The sequence below is a fragment of the Sinocyclocheilus grahami genome, unplaced genomic scaffold (assembly GCF_001515645.1).
Source record: "Sinocyclocheilus grahami isolate Dianchi unplaced genomic scaffold, SAMN03320097.WGS_v1.1 scaffold1.1, whole genome shotgun sequence".
Classification (NCBI taxonomy): domain Eukaryota; kingdom Metazoa; phylum Chordata; class Actinopteri; order Cypriniformes; family Cyprinidae; genus Sinocyclocheilus; species Sinocyclocheilus grahami.
Window position 1 is genome coordinate 2823047 of NW_015505180.1, and position 15386 is coordinate 2838432.

Genomic DNA, 15386 nt, shown 5'->3' on the forward strand with positions numbered 1-15386 from the left:
TTTATCAAACTTTGATAATTTCCTTATGGTTTACTTGCTTTTGTGGAACACAAAAAATTATATTTTGAAAAATGTTGGACACCAAACAGTTTCGGTTACAACTGAAACACAGCTTCCACTCTGTGGTCAAAAAATATAATGGAAAATCAATAGAAAACCTGAAAATGTTTTAAGAATTTTAATTTTGGGGTAGACTATCCCTTTAATGGTTGTTTGGAAATATAGTCTACAAAGGCTGCCATGGATTCTTGTACTTTTGCCCAACCATATTTAATTCAACACTGCCTAATAGCAGCATGACCTCAGAATCTGAGCTGCATTTCTAAACACTTTCATGTGACTTGAATCCATCCGACTCCAGACTACGGCGCAGCTGGAGAGACACATTACCTATCAAAGTTGCACACACCCACACAAATACCCACAATTCATCTCAATGCCATAAAAGTGCCAAGTTTTCCGTGACGCAGCAGCGCTCGCCTCCAAACTCGCATGCAATTTCAGGAGCTGTCAAAAACACCTCAGACTGGCTCCTTCATCTCATCTCCCTGCTGTCCCTGTTCCTCCTGGGCCAGGGGACCCATCTTACCCTTCTAATATTAAACAGATTAACTGTCTCCTCCAACACCACGTCCCCTACAGATCTGATCAAACATTGCACATATTAACACCCAATCTGTCTCCCGTGACTGCCTTCCGGCTGTCAGAATACAGCTCAGAGGAACGTTTACAACTCTTTTTTTTTTATCTCTTGCTGTTTAGATCAAGCAGACAGATCTTTTTACTTTCAGCTGCAGGGGTCAAATGTGTTTTCAGCAGAAAGAAATACAGAACACAGAATACCACTAAGAATGACCGAAAGACAAAGGCAGAGTGGATGTGAGGACATTTAGACTCTTTGTCTTCAAAGTTATACAAAGCATTTTAAAGAGGTCACACTCAATAAGACTCCACCTAAGAAAGGAGAGGAACTTGAGAGTGTGTGTGATATAGTTAGAGCATCTGTCCCCTGTCACAAAGGGCAAACAAATGGGTCTTCATCCACCTGAGAGAATGATCCAACAGGTTCCGCGTGCCCAGAGTAAAAATCAATGTACCGCTCAAATTAGAGAGAACAATCTGATCTGATCGACCATTTATGAAAACATTTTGCTTCTGTGCCAATGCAAGGTGAATGGCAATTACAAAGAGTCTGTGAACTGGCATATCACCTTTCTGGAGCTGTTTGGAAAAGAGAAACACGCACGACATTTGAAACCTGTGTAAAATTAGGCTACGATGAACACAGGACTTTGTCTCTTTCCATATCCTACCTGTGCTGGTTCAAAACCGTACACCTGCTGTGGTGAACGCAATGTTCTTTCCATAACTCACAGCGGTGTTTATTCCCACAGCTTTATAGACCATTCAAAGACTTGGAAAATCATGAAAAGCTATTTTTTTACAGGATGAATTTAGAAGCACATTCTAACAGCACTTTTTTAGTTGCTATATCACACTGTGACAAGTAGGTTTTTGTTGTTAAAGGAGCTCAGAAAGGTTATTGTAAACCTCAAATATAATTTATGTAGCATAAAACTTGCTACATATGAGAAGTTTAATTTACTTTAGTGATTTGATTTGAAATCATTCATTTAAATCAATGGATTCTGAAACAAAAAATCTAATTCACTTTTCAGAGTCTTCTGTGCAATACAGGTAACACTTAATAAGGTTCCATTTGTTAACTACATTAGTTAATGAACTAACAATAAAAAACTAAAGATTTTATAATCTTAATGTTAATTTGAACTTTACTAATACATTATTAAAATCAAAAGTTGCATCTGATAATATTTAACAGATTAGACCTTACATGAACTAAAAAGGAACAGTTATATTTTTACAGTAATAATAATAATACATTTTATTTGGCGGCGCCTTTCATAACACCCAAGGTCACCTTACAAGCAAACAATCAATAATCTAAACAACTCTTCACATCAACTTAAAAGCACACATGCATCATAGAAACAGTATTATACAGTACAGGCTAATAAAAGCAGGTCATAAAAAAGCCTTGGTAAAAAGATAGGTCTTAAGATGGTCTTAAAAAGATTTATTAACAAACGTTAACAAAGATTAATACATACTGTAACATGCTCATTGTTTGTTGATGTTAGTTAATGCATTTACATAAATTGGACCTTATAGTATACATAAAAATATTATTATAATTTAATAACTCTCCAGTGGTATATACTGTGTATTACCATTGGTATAATATAAAAATAAATTAATAAAATAAATAAAAATTCTGTAATTCTTTTGTTGGTGTCACTCCAAAATGTAAGACTTTCTTCTGTTAAACACAAAAGATGAAATCTGAATTTCAGAATTTTTGTTTCCATGGAAGGTGGATAGTAATGTGGTTTGGAATGACATGACGGTGAATACATAATGACAGAATTTTCATTTTTGCTTGAACTATTCCTTTAACTTCCTCCACATCTATTTCCTGTCTTTTCAATCAATGCCTGTGCACTCTCTCTCTTTCTCTCTCAGGTGTGTCTGTCTCCATGTCTAGTTCACGCTCTGTCACACCAGGACAGGCCACCCCGCTTGCTGTCTTCTACCCCCTCTCCCCTTTGCATTCTCTCTCTGTGTCTCCAGCTCTTTCTCTGGTGACAGCATGGTGACAGTGAGGGATAGGTTGAGTCGTGTAGGACTGCCTGCACTCCGAGAGATCTCGCTGACAGTCGTGAGTGTGGCTGTAGTTCTGTCCTGATGCTTCCATCACTTTTTTCTCTCAACCAGCCGCAAACTCCTCCTCCCAGGCACTTCAGAAGTTCAGCACCAGGGGCGACAGAGCTGGTCCTGCTCCCCTGTGGAGACGCCTCTCTCTGCTGGGCACAGCAGGTGCCATGCGTGTTTTGGGTCCAAAACAACTCAGGACTGACTTGACAGGCCCAGGTGGAATGCACTAAGAATAAATTGCCCCTGCTGATAGTACAGTTTATTTGCATGTGCAGTCTACATCATTTTAGAAATGCCACATGCAAAAGTGCCATAACTACTTATTGTGTCATTGTTCAAATAAATAAATAAAAATAAACCCAGCACTGACAAATTTTCTTATGTTCCAGATTAATTTGACCCACAACACATAGGACCAATACTGGTAAACCAGGATGTTTTTCTTGAAATTGTGTGACTACATCTCATTTAAGGTAATGAACATGCCTGCAAAGTGTAGACACTCTGAATCGAACATGTAATCTTGAAATTGTTAGCGCCGTGCTCTACTGTTTGAGTTTAAAAATGTAATCAATTTAAGAAAAATATTTAACAATGTGTATAATATTTACATTTTGTGAAAAAAACTCATTTAAAAAAAATGCAATATTAAAAATCATTACTCTCATGTTAACTTTTTTGTAATGTGTGACATTGTTTTATTTATTTATGTTTGTTGTTGTTTTTGTTCTTACTGCACCATCCTGGGACATTTGTACAGACAATAACAATGATTGCTGCTTCTCTCATCATATATTACAAAAGCATGTTGGGGAAGGCCCTGCCGGAGAGAGGATCTTCTAGTGGCATAAACAAAGCCTTAGAATCCAACACACACACACACACACACACACACACACACAGTATGTCAAAGAGAGCTGCTTTAAAACCTCTCCCAGTCCAGTCACACAAACATAAGTTCTAGACGACAAGGTAAAACATTTCAGAGTGGACCCAAACTTGCTGTAGGACAAGGTAATATGCATATGAGGTTAGATATCAAAAATAATTTATTAATGCTGACCGTAATTGAGGTCAAAGCAGCATTATTTTCAGAATATAGTATTGATAGGACTTTAAGCTTCAGATGAAAAATAAAAACGAAAGCAAAATACATTAAATAAATAAATAAATCCCTAGTCACTTGTGGATGCCATCTGTATAGTTTGTTCCTGAAGGACACCATGGCCATTACGGTTTTAAATAATGGTCTCATCTCTCATAAAGCCTCAGTAACAAGCTGTCAAAGATACTGATGGATAGAGACATATTGATATTCTTGATATGCCCCAAAATAATATCCATCTCATACCCATCCTAATAAAGATACATAAATATATTATAATGGAGTGTGAATTTGCATCTCTGTCAATCTGCTCCAGGCTCAGCCTGTCAGCCTTTTCAGAAGGAGAGACTGAAATCTGACAGCCTTATTTTCCCGGTCTTAATTATGATTTACAGCCTATCCGTCTCCACACCATTCCAAAGCATCACAATCACTGCTCATTTACACCCTATGCAAAATGACTGCCTGCGAAACATTCTGGCAATGTTTCCACTACATTTGTAAAGCAGTCAGGGGAGTTATTCATTGCAGCCCTCAGGAACTAGTGCGATTGTCAAGGATGGATGTAATGTTGTTAAACTGTGGTGAATACGTTTTCCACTCAATCTGGGATTATAAAATTAAATGAATACTATAGACTCCACAGATTGACAGAATGCAAACATTCTTCATTCACAAAATACTATGCTGATTACAACGGCACTTTCATGCTTTCTCTTTCAATTTTTTAAAAATCAATAAATAGTGTAAAAATGTGCTAATTTTGTGAAAAAACCCACCCTCTTCTCTCATAAACAAGAACAAAACATCCTTTCCAAGTCAAAGGGGCAGAGAGAGTTCAGATGGGTAAAAATGAAAGCCTTAACAAGTAAACAAACCGCTTCATAAATTACACATCTGAACATTTAAACTTGGGGAGCGCCCTCCCCTTCTCCTAGAGTTATTGATTTTTTGCCTCTCTGGTCCTGTTTTCCATGACTAACAGACTCTTCTGGAGATATTCTGGGTAAACAGAAGTCTGGAGCAGGCGGCTTTGCTCCTGTGTTGACAGCGAGAGGGAAGGTTATCTGAAGGCTCTTAAACTGAGCAGCAACTCACAGATATTTGTCTTTTCTCCCTTGCTATACAATCAGACACTCTCATAGCTGTAAAATACATTTTCAAGGTATTGTTGTTATCTCAGGTTTGTCTTATAACTCGCATTTAGATGAAAGATGAATTGAGACCATTTTGGCACTGGCCATTTTGTATTCAAGACTTCAGATTTCTTTCTTTCTCGCCTCCTCAGCACAACTGAATCCAGCCTTATAAGCATATTTTAATGCCCTTTTGCATTTAAACTTCTATGGAATCAAGACTTAATTAGTTTACACAATTCACCATGACCAGAGGCAAAAGAGGAAAAAATCCAAGGGTCTGAGGGTTTGTGTGGTGATCCAGTCAACAAACTGAAGCTCAGAGCCAAACATCCTGAGATTGAGTTAATGCATTGTTAATTTAGTGACACACAATCTTCCCAAGTGGATTACACACACACGCACACACGCGTGCACACACACACACACACACACACACACACACACACACACACACACACACACACTCAAAAGGACCCCCTGACCCTTAACCCATCTGCTCCATTTTCATGATCAATAGTAGTGCAAGTTGAGCAAATAAGCCCAGCCATCCATCCATCCCTTCAGCATGTTGTTTTCCTTCTCTCTCTGGTGATTGTGTGGAACTCTGTTGACTTTTGCATTCCTCTTGAGGACTGGAGTGATCCGTTTCATCACAGACTCCTGCTTTCTAGCAGTCTAGATTACTATATTTATGCTCTACTGGCCAACATGTTGACCTCACTTAACACAAAACAGCCCTCTGAAACTATGTTGCTTTGTGCCATTAGCCTGTTTCATACTATTTGATGTGTCGGAAAAGTCATGAGAAAGACAGAGACAGGAAAAAGAGATAATGATTTCCTTGAGGGATCTGAACAAACCTCTAACCCAATGTTAAACTGGTGCCTCAGTGGTTGTGCCACAGGTATGAATGATACCTAAAATCTCCTGTTTCTAAGCCAACATACTCAAATTTGGTGCTGGTCACTTTTAATGTTGGATTTGATTAACTTCATTTGATACACCTATAACACACACTTAAGACTAGGGATGGGTACCGAAATCCAGTATTTAATCGGTCCCGGGGCTAAATTATGAAAGACCGGAGTATCGATAAGCTCTGACGTTAACGGTTCTGCTATCGGTACTAGAGAAATTAAGAAAACACACATACATTTATTTTTGATATATATACATTATCTTGCAAATTCTATCTCACCAGAGTCGCCAGCTGTATTTATATGCAATGATATTCAAATGTAATTCAAATTTGTCAGTGATGCATTTTTGCTATTCGCAATTCAGAAGTGAGATTGCGCTCGTGCGGAGGAGCTTCAGCACGTGCAACATGAAAGCCTTGCTTAATTATGATAGAGGAGATAACTAAACATTCAAACGTCTGCTTACACTTTAGGCCTGTGGCTGTTTTATTAAGCTAATTAAAATTTTTTATTTCGATTTTGGCTTTTAAGGATTATAGCCGCATTTCTTCTAGCGCAACTTTTTTCCCTTAACAGCGGCGCGCATTCATTCCTCCCTAAAACCCAAACTTAAAGTCAGAATCAGCACAATCGGTGATTGTTGAAAAAAGGCCCTCTTACACTGTTGCTAAATTGCAGGACATGTTTGATAATAAAACGTGGAAAGCACAATCCGCACAAGAGACGCTGTTCCCCAGGCTGAAATGTGTGCACACGACGCGCTCCAAAACGGACATGTTATGGATAATTATACTTTGAGCTTCGGGCGCGTCCAAACGATCAAATACACACAAAATATGTCCAAATGGCCGGCTTGGAGAGTATTTACTTAAACACATTTTATGTCTTAAGTGGACGAGAACAGTTGGGAGAAAATCCGATGGGTGTCAATATATTGTCTTAAAGTGACAGACTGGCGCTTGGGCCATTAGTTAATCAAACAACAAAATGCAAAGACAAAATCACTCACAGCTCTTAATCTGAATTACATAGCTTTAATAAACATTAATCTATCTATACATACAGTGAAAACTGTAATTACTAATTTACTTGTAATACTTAATTATTTGTAATTACTGTAATTACCGGGACTTGCCTGAACAGTAATGTTAGTAGACCTTCATGGAAAAATGAAAGCACTGTTTCTTTCATTTCATTTGTATATTTGTTTTATTGTATGTGTCAGTTTGTTTTACTTTGATTCTTTGTTCATGTTCTTATGGTATCTTATCTTATGTACAGTATAAAACAAAAAATGCCTGCACACTGGTGCATTTACAAATTGATGTTTTATATTAATTTCATTAAATATTTATCTTACATTTCAGAATATAAAGCAATGTTAATTCAGCTCTTAATTTGTCATATATATATATACTGTATATATATATATATATATATATATATATATACATATATATAAATAACAAAAATTACTGATAAGAATACCGTTAAAGTACCGAATCGATAAGCAGTATCGAGTAAGAGTAGTAATACCGTTAAAACCTTAATGATACCCATCCCTACTTAAGATTGTATTTCTTTCCATAAATAGCCTGATATTCCTCTTCGTTTTCCTCTATAAAAATCCATGGGTAACTATGGTAGCAGGGATTTTGACACAAGAGAGAGTAATCGTATGAGTTAGCAGAAGTAGAGCTACGGTCTAGTAAGTTGAGCAAAATTAGCCAATTTTAATTAGTTTTCATTAAAAAAATGTAAATGAATTATTTTTTAGCTTTTACTTGGTTAATTTATCATGAATTCCTGTGCCTTCCCTGATATACCTTGTAAAGTGAGTTTCACCAACAAAAGTCAATTGAAGCAGCTAGAAATAGTTTCTTACGGTGGCAACTGCACCTTTCCCCTCTTTACATTATTTTGTGATTTCTGACCTCTTGAAAAATAAATGCAAATTAGAGAGTTTTTTTCACTTGTTTGAACACAGTTTCTTGCATGAACTTTAAGAATTAAACATCTCACAAAAGTTCTTTAGAGACAAACAAGTGTTATTTTACTATTTACTATAATAGAACGAACAAAAGAACAAACGAAAGAATGAATGAATCCACAACAGACAGACAGACAGACATAGATCTCTCAAACTGAATTGATCAGGGTGAGAAGTGCAGTCCATCTGATCTCTGCACTTCTCTATTGATCTGTTTATGGCATCTTTCATCTCTTATTAAAAAGACATCCATACAGTTGCAGTATGACAGAGAATCTCTTTGTGGCATTTCGGTGTTAAGATATGCTGCTTTAAGCATGATCACCCATGAAAAACAGGTAGATTACAGCAGACAAATAGAGGGAGCACTGGCAGGAGTCATGCCTGGCGTGAGAGAGCCCTCTCTGGGCAGGACTCGAGTTACAGGGACGCTGGTTAAGTATGCAGGGGAGGAGAGGATGGGAAAGGTAAACTCCAGGGCAATCAATCAGCCGGGGACCCAGGGAGGCCAGGTCAGATTGCCTGACTCCATCAGAGAGTGGTGTTGTTCACTTTCTCTGGGCATGAGGCCATGGGAGAGAAGAGAAAGAATGAGAGAGTGCTATGAGAAAGTAATGAAAAACATAGAAGGGACAAATAGAATGGTGATATGAAAAATGCAGAGACAAAAGAGTCCAAAATAAGAAGCGACACAGGGCCTGAATGGAAGCGAGGGTTGGCCTCTGCAAATGCAGCCGTACTCGTGTTGCCAACTAACATAAAGACCTCATGTGAGTTCTGGTCCTTCTACCACCTGAGGCTAAACAACAAACTGCTGCTGTTTTTATTAGCATTGTGTCCCATGTACACTTGACACTGTTTCTGCTGCCAGAGGACAGATAGAAATGACAGAGTGAAGGAGAGAAAGAGGCAGCTCTCTCTAGCTGCACAGTTTTCAGTCACAAATGACCTCCTTCCTTCACGGACAATCATGGCAGATTGATCAGCCTATTCCTGCAGTGCGAATACAGGACTCAATCCAAAACTAATAACGTCATGCTGTGCGCTATCTTTAAAAAAAAAATAATACAACATAGGAATAAATTCAAAATGTATAAAAAAGCAATCTACTTTGGTGCAACACTGCACACCTGAATCAATTGGTCAGTCTGGATCTGTGACGTTTAAATCATGTTTTGATCTTACAACACAGCATGTGAATTCACAAGTCAAATGTGTTTAACACTGTTATTTTTTTTTTATAATTTAATTTAACAAATAATTTACTTATTTTATTTTGCATATATATATATATATATATATATATATAGAGAGAGAGAGAGAGAGAGAGAGATAGATATATATAGGCAAAATAAATAAGTAAATATATCAATCAATCAAGCTAAGTGGCTACATGAATAAATAGCTAAATAAATGTTTAAATTGCTAATAAATAATACATAAAAATACATAAATTATGTGATTTAAATATGATGATTAGTATAAATACTGCTAAATAAATTACTAAATGGCTAAAATTGTTAAATAGCTAATAAATAAAATCAATAAATATACAAATTATGTGATATATTAAATATAATGGACAACATAAATGACTAAAATAGCTAACATTTCTAATTAGCAAAATAAACAAATAGCTAAATGGCTAAAATGACAAACGAAAAATAAATGGCTAAAAAGAATGAACAAATATTATATGATTCAAATATAATGATCAAAACAAATAATTTGTTAAAATTTCTAAATGGCTAAATAAAAGAAAAATAAGTAACAGTATGCTCATTTTTACTACAAGAAGTACAAAGTGGCTCAATTCACCTCTGTTCATCCTTTGAACATCGACTGGATCAGGAAATACTGTAGAGCTTACGCTAAGCAACAAAGCTCAAGACCGAAACTATCAAACATCTCAGGAGGAAACGATACATGCACAGGCCATTTGAGCACATGTCTCACTGTCCAGCACTAATGCAGCTCTCACTTTTACAAAAGCAAGAGAGAGTGAGAGAGAATGAGAGAGCGGGCGGGTGAGAGACAGATAAATGTGAGATTTTAAGCCTGCCTGACCTTGGGCAGCCATGTGGCAAACGCTATGCCCATGGCCCGTCGCATCTAGAGCACTCAAAAGCCCTGAGAGAGAGAGAGAGACATAGGCCCTGAATCTCTACACATCCCCTCACTCTCCCTCTCTTTCTCCTGCACTTAAGACGGTAATGCTGCTTTTGGTCTGAAACACTGCAAACGTCTGCTAGACCTTCTCTTGCCCTGTCGCTCCTTAGTGGCACGGGTAATGTGTACATGTGTGTGTAGAGTGTTTTAAGACCTAGATGTCATTGAATATGGAGCTGTGGAGATGTGAGAAACTTGAGATCACAATGCCGCACACAGACACACACACACTCCTATGGGGTCCTCAAAAGAGGACAAGAATCCAATTTTCAATTCACAGTGGAGTGGGAAATGTGGCCATCCGTTGAGGGCCTGAAGCATCCATCACCCTCACTTTCTACACAGCGGGTGGAAAGGTGGCCGTGTACAAGTATTTGTGTTTACGTGTTTCCATGTGTGCACGTGTCTGAGATCCATTAGTAGGAAAATTTGACTTATTTGAATTACTCTAAATGAGAACATATCATGCTACATGCCTCTTAAATGGATTGTCCACCCAAAAATGAAAATTGTGTCATAATTTACCCTATGTCATTCCAAATCTGTATACATTTCTTTCATCTGCAGAACACACACACACAAAAATATATTTTGAAAGATATTGGTTACCAGTTTCAGCTGCCATTGACTTCCACTGTATAATGGAAATAATGGAAGTCAACGGGAATGGAAACTGTTTGGTCACGAACATTCTTCAAAACATGTTATGTTCCACAGTCCAAAGAAAGTCATACATGTTTGGAACGACATCAGGTTGAGTACATAATGACAACATTTAGATTTTTTGGGTGTGCTGTCCCTTTAACAAACATCTAGTACACATTCTGTTTTTCCTTTATATAATCCTCAGGAGTTTGTCTACATACAGGTGTACAGGACAGTGCGTAGCCATGCAAAGTGCAGGAGGGTTTTACTCACATGCTGTGAAGCACACACCAGCCACAGTGAGGATCTCCAGATCCCAGACACTCTTTACAGGATGAATACTGCTCGCAGGCCTCCACTGGGACACGGGTCAGCTGCAAACAGAGAAACAGAAAGAGTAAGTTATGTGTGGAGTGAGACTTAAGTCTCTCTTAAGGTGTGTTCACACTGACTACAACATTGGAGGCGGACAAGTTGAACTCATCTCAACTGTGCCTCATCGTAAAGGCTCATACTGTCAAATCTCATTGAAAATTAACACCTTCCGGTCATTCAATGAAATGTGTGGATAGAACAGCATTCCTCACAGTTTTAATTAATCTGTAATAGAAAAATATTGTCTGCTGGGATTTAAAATGAAGACTTACTTTTTTATATTTTTTATATTTATCTCTCTAAAAACCATTGTGAAACTGATAATAGCCTGTACTTTAACTCAAACAGAAAGCAAAGAGCCTTCCAGAAAGGCAAAGAACATATGGTTCATGAGAACACACATGTACACATCTGCTAAATGTGGCATTTCGTCACACACAGCGGGACAAGGATCTGCTGAGAGAGCTCATCCTGGGTCATCAACTCCAGCTAGTGCATCTTACCGTTTACAGCCAATTAACACTTGAGAGAAGAAGAGGCGCTGTGGAGCTGTCGGGAAACATACAAGGCCAAACAGAGCCGAACCGAAGAAGAGATCTGCACTGAAATACACATGTAAGAGCCATTCCTGTCTCCATGGATATGGCCTGGAGCCCTCAGTTTTCTTTTGCTTTGATTGATTACTTGTCACCGGTGGATGACTACTGTCAATCACAGCTTAGATAACAGGCTATAGGTCCAGAGCGGTCAGGCAGGACGAATGACAGACGACATCATTACTGGCCTCACCATAGTGGCATTTTTAGTTTTTAAGAAATAATTTTTTTTCATTTCAGTCAGGCTTGAGAGAGAGAGACAGCATTTTAAGATTGAGAAGATTTGACTTTAACATTTATATAAGAGCAGAGCAACCTGTCGCAGTGAATCATGGCTCATATTTAAGCATTTCGCTCTTGTTCTGTTGTCAGCGCTCATCCATCAGCGTGTTTACTTCTTGCTGTGTCTTGAAGTTCTGTCAAACTATTTCTCTTTCTGGAACATTCTTACACATATCTCAGTGACATTTAAGTGAAATAATTTGGACACATGACACAAATGATACAGAGTTCAAAACAATGCAGAAAAACTAAATAAAAAATGTCATGATGCCTATTCAGGTGGTAAACGTTTTGAGATAGAATATGAGGTCATTTCAGCATTCATGGAGTGATTTAATCAGTGCTTTCTCAAACTACCCAACAGAAAATTCCAGACAGATTATCTACTGCTTTTTTACAGAGGCACCTGATATGATTAAATACTCCCACTCAAACTGACATCTCAGAGTGTACAAGGAGAACAAATCATTCTGAAAATCTCTTTTGACCACTGCTAAATGCCGTTGGACTACTATTGGCCACTAATGACAATTTAGGCATTTGGCACAATGGAAATGAATTACATGAATAAAATTACATACCCGGCCCATCACAGAGACTGAGAGCTCACAAGAAAATAGGGAGGAGAAAAAATGAAAACCCTATTGGGTTCATAGTCAAAATGCACAATTTTGGAACTGTGTCATATGACTGTGCAAGTACAGGTCAAACTTTTTTGTTTGATGGGCAATAGAATTAATTGTAGGCCAAATTTAAGTTGAATGTAACCATCCAGAGAAACATTGACTGAATTACGTCACATTATGTATTTTTTTGTTGTTGTTACAATAAGAGTTTGAACACATTAAGAGTTAAATTACTCATCATAGCTCTGCAAATAAAGTTTTAAACTGGTCTTTTGACATAAAGACAAGATGAGAAATTTCTTTTACTAGGCTCCACTGTCTAAAAGCACATCCATTTAAACCATATCTAATGTTGCCCTCTGATTTCTCCATCCCAAAGCATCCTTTGGAAGAGTGCTTCAGATGGCACGATCTCACTGCCATGTACAAGAGTGAGGTTCTAAATCCAAGAGAAATGTAATTTCTCTCGTCACGCACACATGATGCCTGTCAGCTGGTCTTGGTGCCGCCACAAAGCCCCCCATTTCACCCCGGCTGCACACCTGAATTCCCTTCCTCTATTTCACAGCTATGAAGAGGTAAATTATCAGGCATTGTGATAGAGCGCTTGCCTTAGCATAGGGGGCCTGAGAGACTGCAGGTTAGGCTTTGGTGAGCAGAGCGGGAGATTGACTCTCATTACCTTTAGAAAATGATAAGGGTTTAGGAGCCGCCTGTGAAATTCTCCCCTCTGATTCGTCAGTTTTTTTTTTCCCTATTTATGAAAGAGATTGTTGCACTTGTGGAAAGGTCTGTGTCTCACTCTCTGTGTGTGTGGAGTGTGTGTGTGTTCAAAGAGCTTTCAAAGCATCAGATCTCTATGCAACAGGCAAACATGACTGATAATAATTTTTTTTTAATTAATAAGAGCAACTGACAGATTAAATATATAATCTCAGGTGTGTGTACGGATATGTGTGCGTTTTCATACTTCCTCCATTCAGCTAGGCATAAACCCTATCATCACATGATGTGAAAAGCAGACTATTTTTAGGGCAGAAGCAGAGCCATCTGTCTGCACACCTCTCTTTTAATAATAATACTGATAATATGAGATTTTCACATTTTCTGTAGAATATGAGAGTGGTGCCTGCCCGTGCAAAACCCACCACCACAATGCTAGCATGTTTGATAGGGTACAGCAATGCTGTTGCTAAGGTGTTGAGAGTGGTTTGTAGGGTGTTGCTAGGACAGTCTGTATCGTTATTGGCCCAAAAAAATGTATAGATCAAATTAGGAACTGCGTCATCCTAGGTAGCACACACTGTAATATGCCATGCACTTCCTGTTAGATGCAGTGAGCGCATCTATGAATAGCGCACTCCGCTGGTGTAAAGAGGATGTGCGCTCTCTGCCGTCTGCACCTTGTCTCAGCGGCCCAGAACAGAGTGTGCTTTAACACACTCCCCATGGCGATACAGAGAGATGGAGACAACAGGATGAGGAAGAAGACAAATGTATCCAGAAAGAGGACTTCCCGCTACCCTCCCGAGCTGGAAAAGGAGCGGCGCCGACTCAGGAATCTCATTGTGTCATAAATCCGTTAGATTATTAGTCATTTATCTGAGAACTCTGTAAGAGGATTGAGACCAGCAGATAATGAGGCAAACTGACAAATGACACTGCTCAACAGATTAATGCAGCTGTTAACTCAGAGAGGGGCATTTCTCGTTCTCTTTCAAAAATGAACTGCCTACGAAGACAGCATTTTAAGGCATTACAGGCTCATTCTTGATGATAGTAATGTTGTGGAACAGAGTGCACGCCTGTGTGAGTGTGCATGTAAATAAAACTATATAAGAGCTTCCACAATAATGACTATTGGATGATACACTGCGTGTCAAATTAAAAGTGGGATTCTCATCACCTGTTTTGTAATACCAGGTCATTAAAGTCCACTTTAATCAACCTACTAACCTAATTAAACAAAGTCCTCTTCCATTTCTCTCTCCTCATGAAATCCGTCAGTAAATCCCACAGACCTGACTGACTGGCAGAGTTTCTCAGTTGTCTCAGAGCTGATCCGCGGTTTATTATAGAGTCTAATCCACTGGGCTCATCTGTAGCTCAACGCTCCTCTGCTGGCATTAACAAACTTCCTATGACTCACTAAAAGCCAAGGCAAAAGTTCAAGGCATTAGGGCTGTGAAGGTGGCAGATTTTTACCACCGCGGTGGTAATGGACCAACTACCGCCAGTGGCGCGGTGTTGATACAAAAAATAAATAAATAAATAATAATTAAAAAAAAAATATATATATATATTAGTGGTGTCAAAATTAGAGAGCGTTAACGCAGGCGATTATTTTGTCAGTTTAACGTGTTAAAAATATTTAACGCAATTAACGCAGGGGCGGGGCTAGGGTTGGCCACCCCACTCACAACTGCTGCTTCTGTCACTTTTTCTCTTGACAAGAAGTGCATTTATTCAGTCGCAGAATGACTGAGAACGGGAGACGTTTCAGACACGCACTCCACTTCACTTTAGCGCCAGGCGCGAGTCAAACGAGCACGGAAAGGGTACTGTGCTCGAAGCGCGTGCTTTTCAATTGCACGCACAAAGGCGCCGGCGCGCGCTGTCGTCTGTATCCTTTCATATCAAAGCGCGAAATAAACTACGTGCATTCAATGCCGTGGTCAGTTAAGTCATGAAGTTACCAAAAAGGCGATTAAAGCTGCCTTAAAACTGTGCATGCATGTAATATATTTTATATGAGTCATATTTAAGAACATGTCTCTGAAATGGTTTTCAAAACGGAAATGGT

The 15386-nt window shown here is 38.5% G+C and overlaps 1 protein-coding gene across 1 annotated transcript in view; it reads right to left on the reverse strand.

Moving 5' to 3' along the window:
* LOC107592200 (plexin-A4-like) overlaps nt 1–15386 on the reverse strand; it is a 246564-nt gene that overhangs the window by 68424 nt on the left and 162754 nt on the right. The window contains exon 5 of the mRNA XM_016281641.1: nt 10978–11078. Within this exon, the coding sequence (XP_016137127.1) occupies nt 10978–11078 (101 nt within the window). The remainder of the gene's footprint in view (nt 1–10977; nt 11079–15386) is intronic.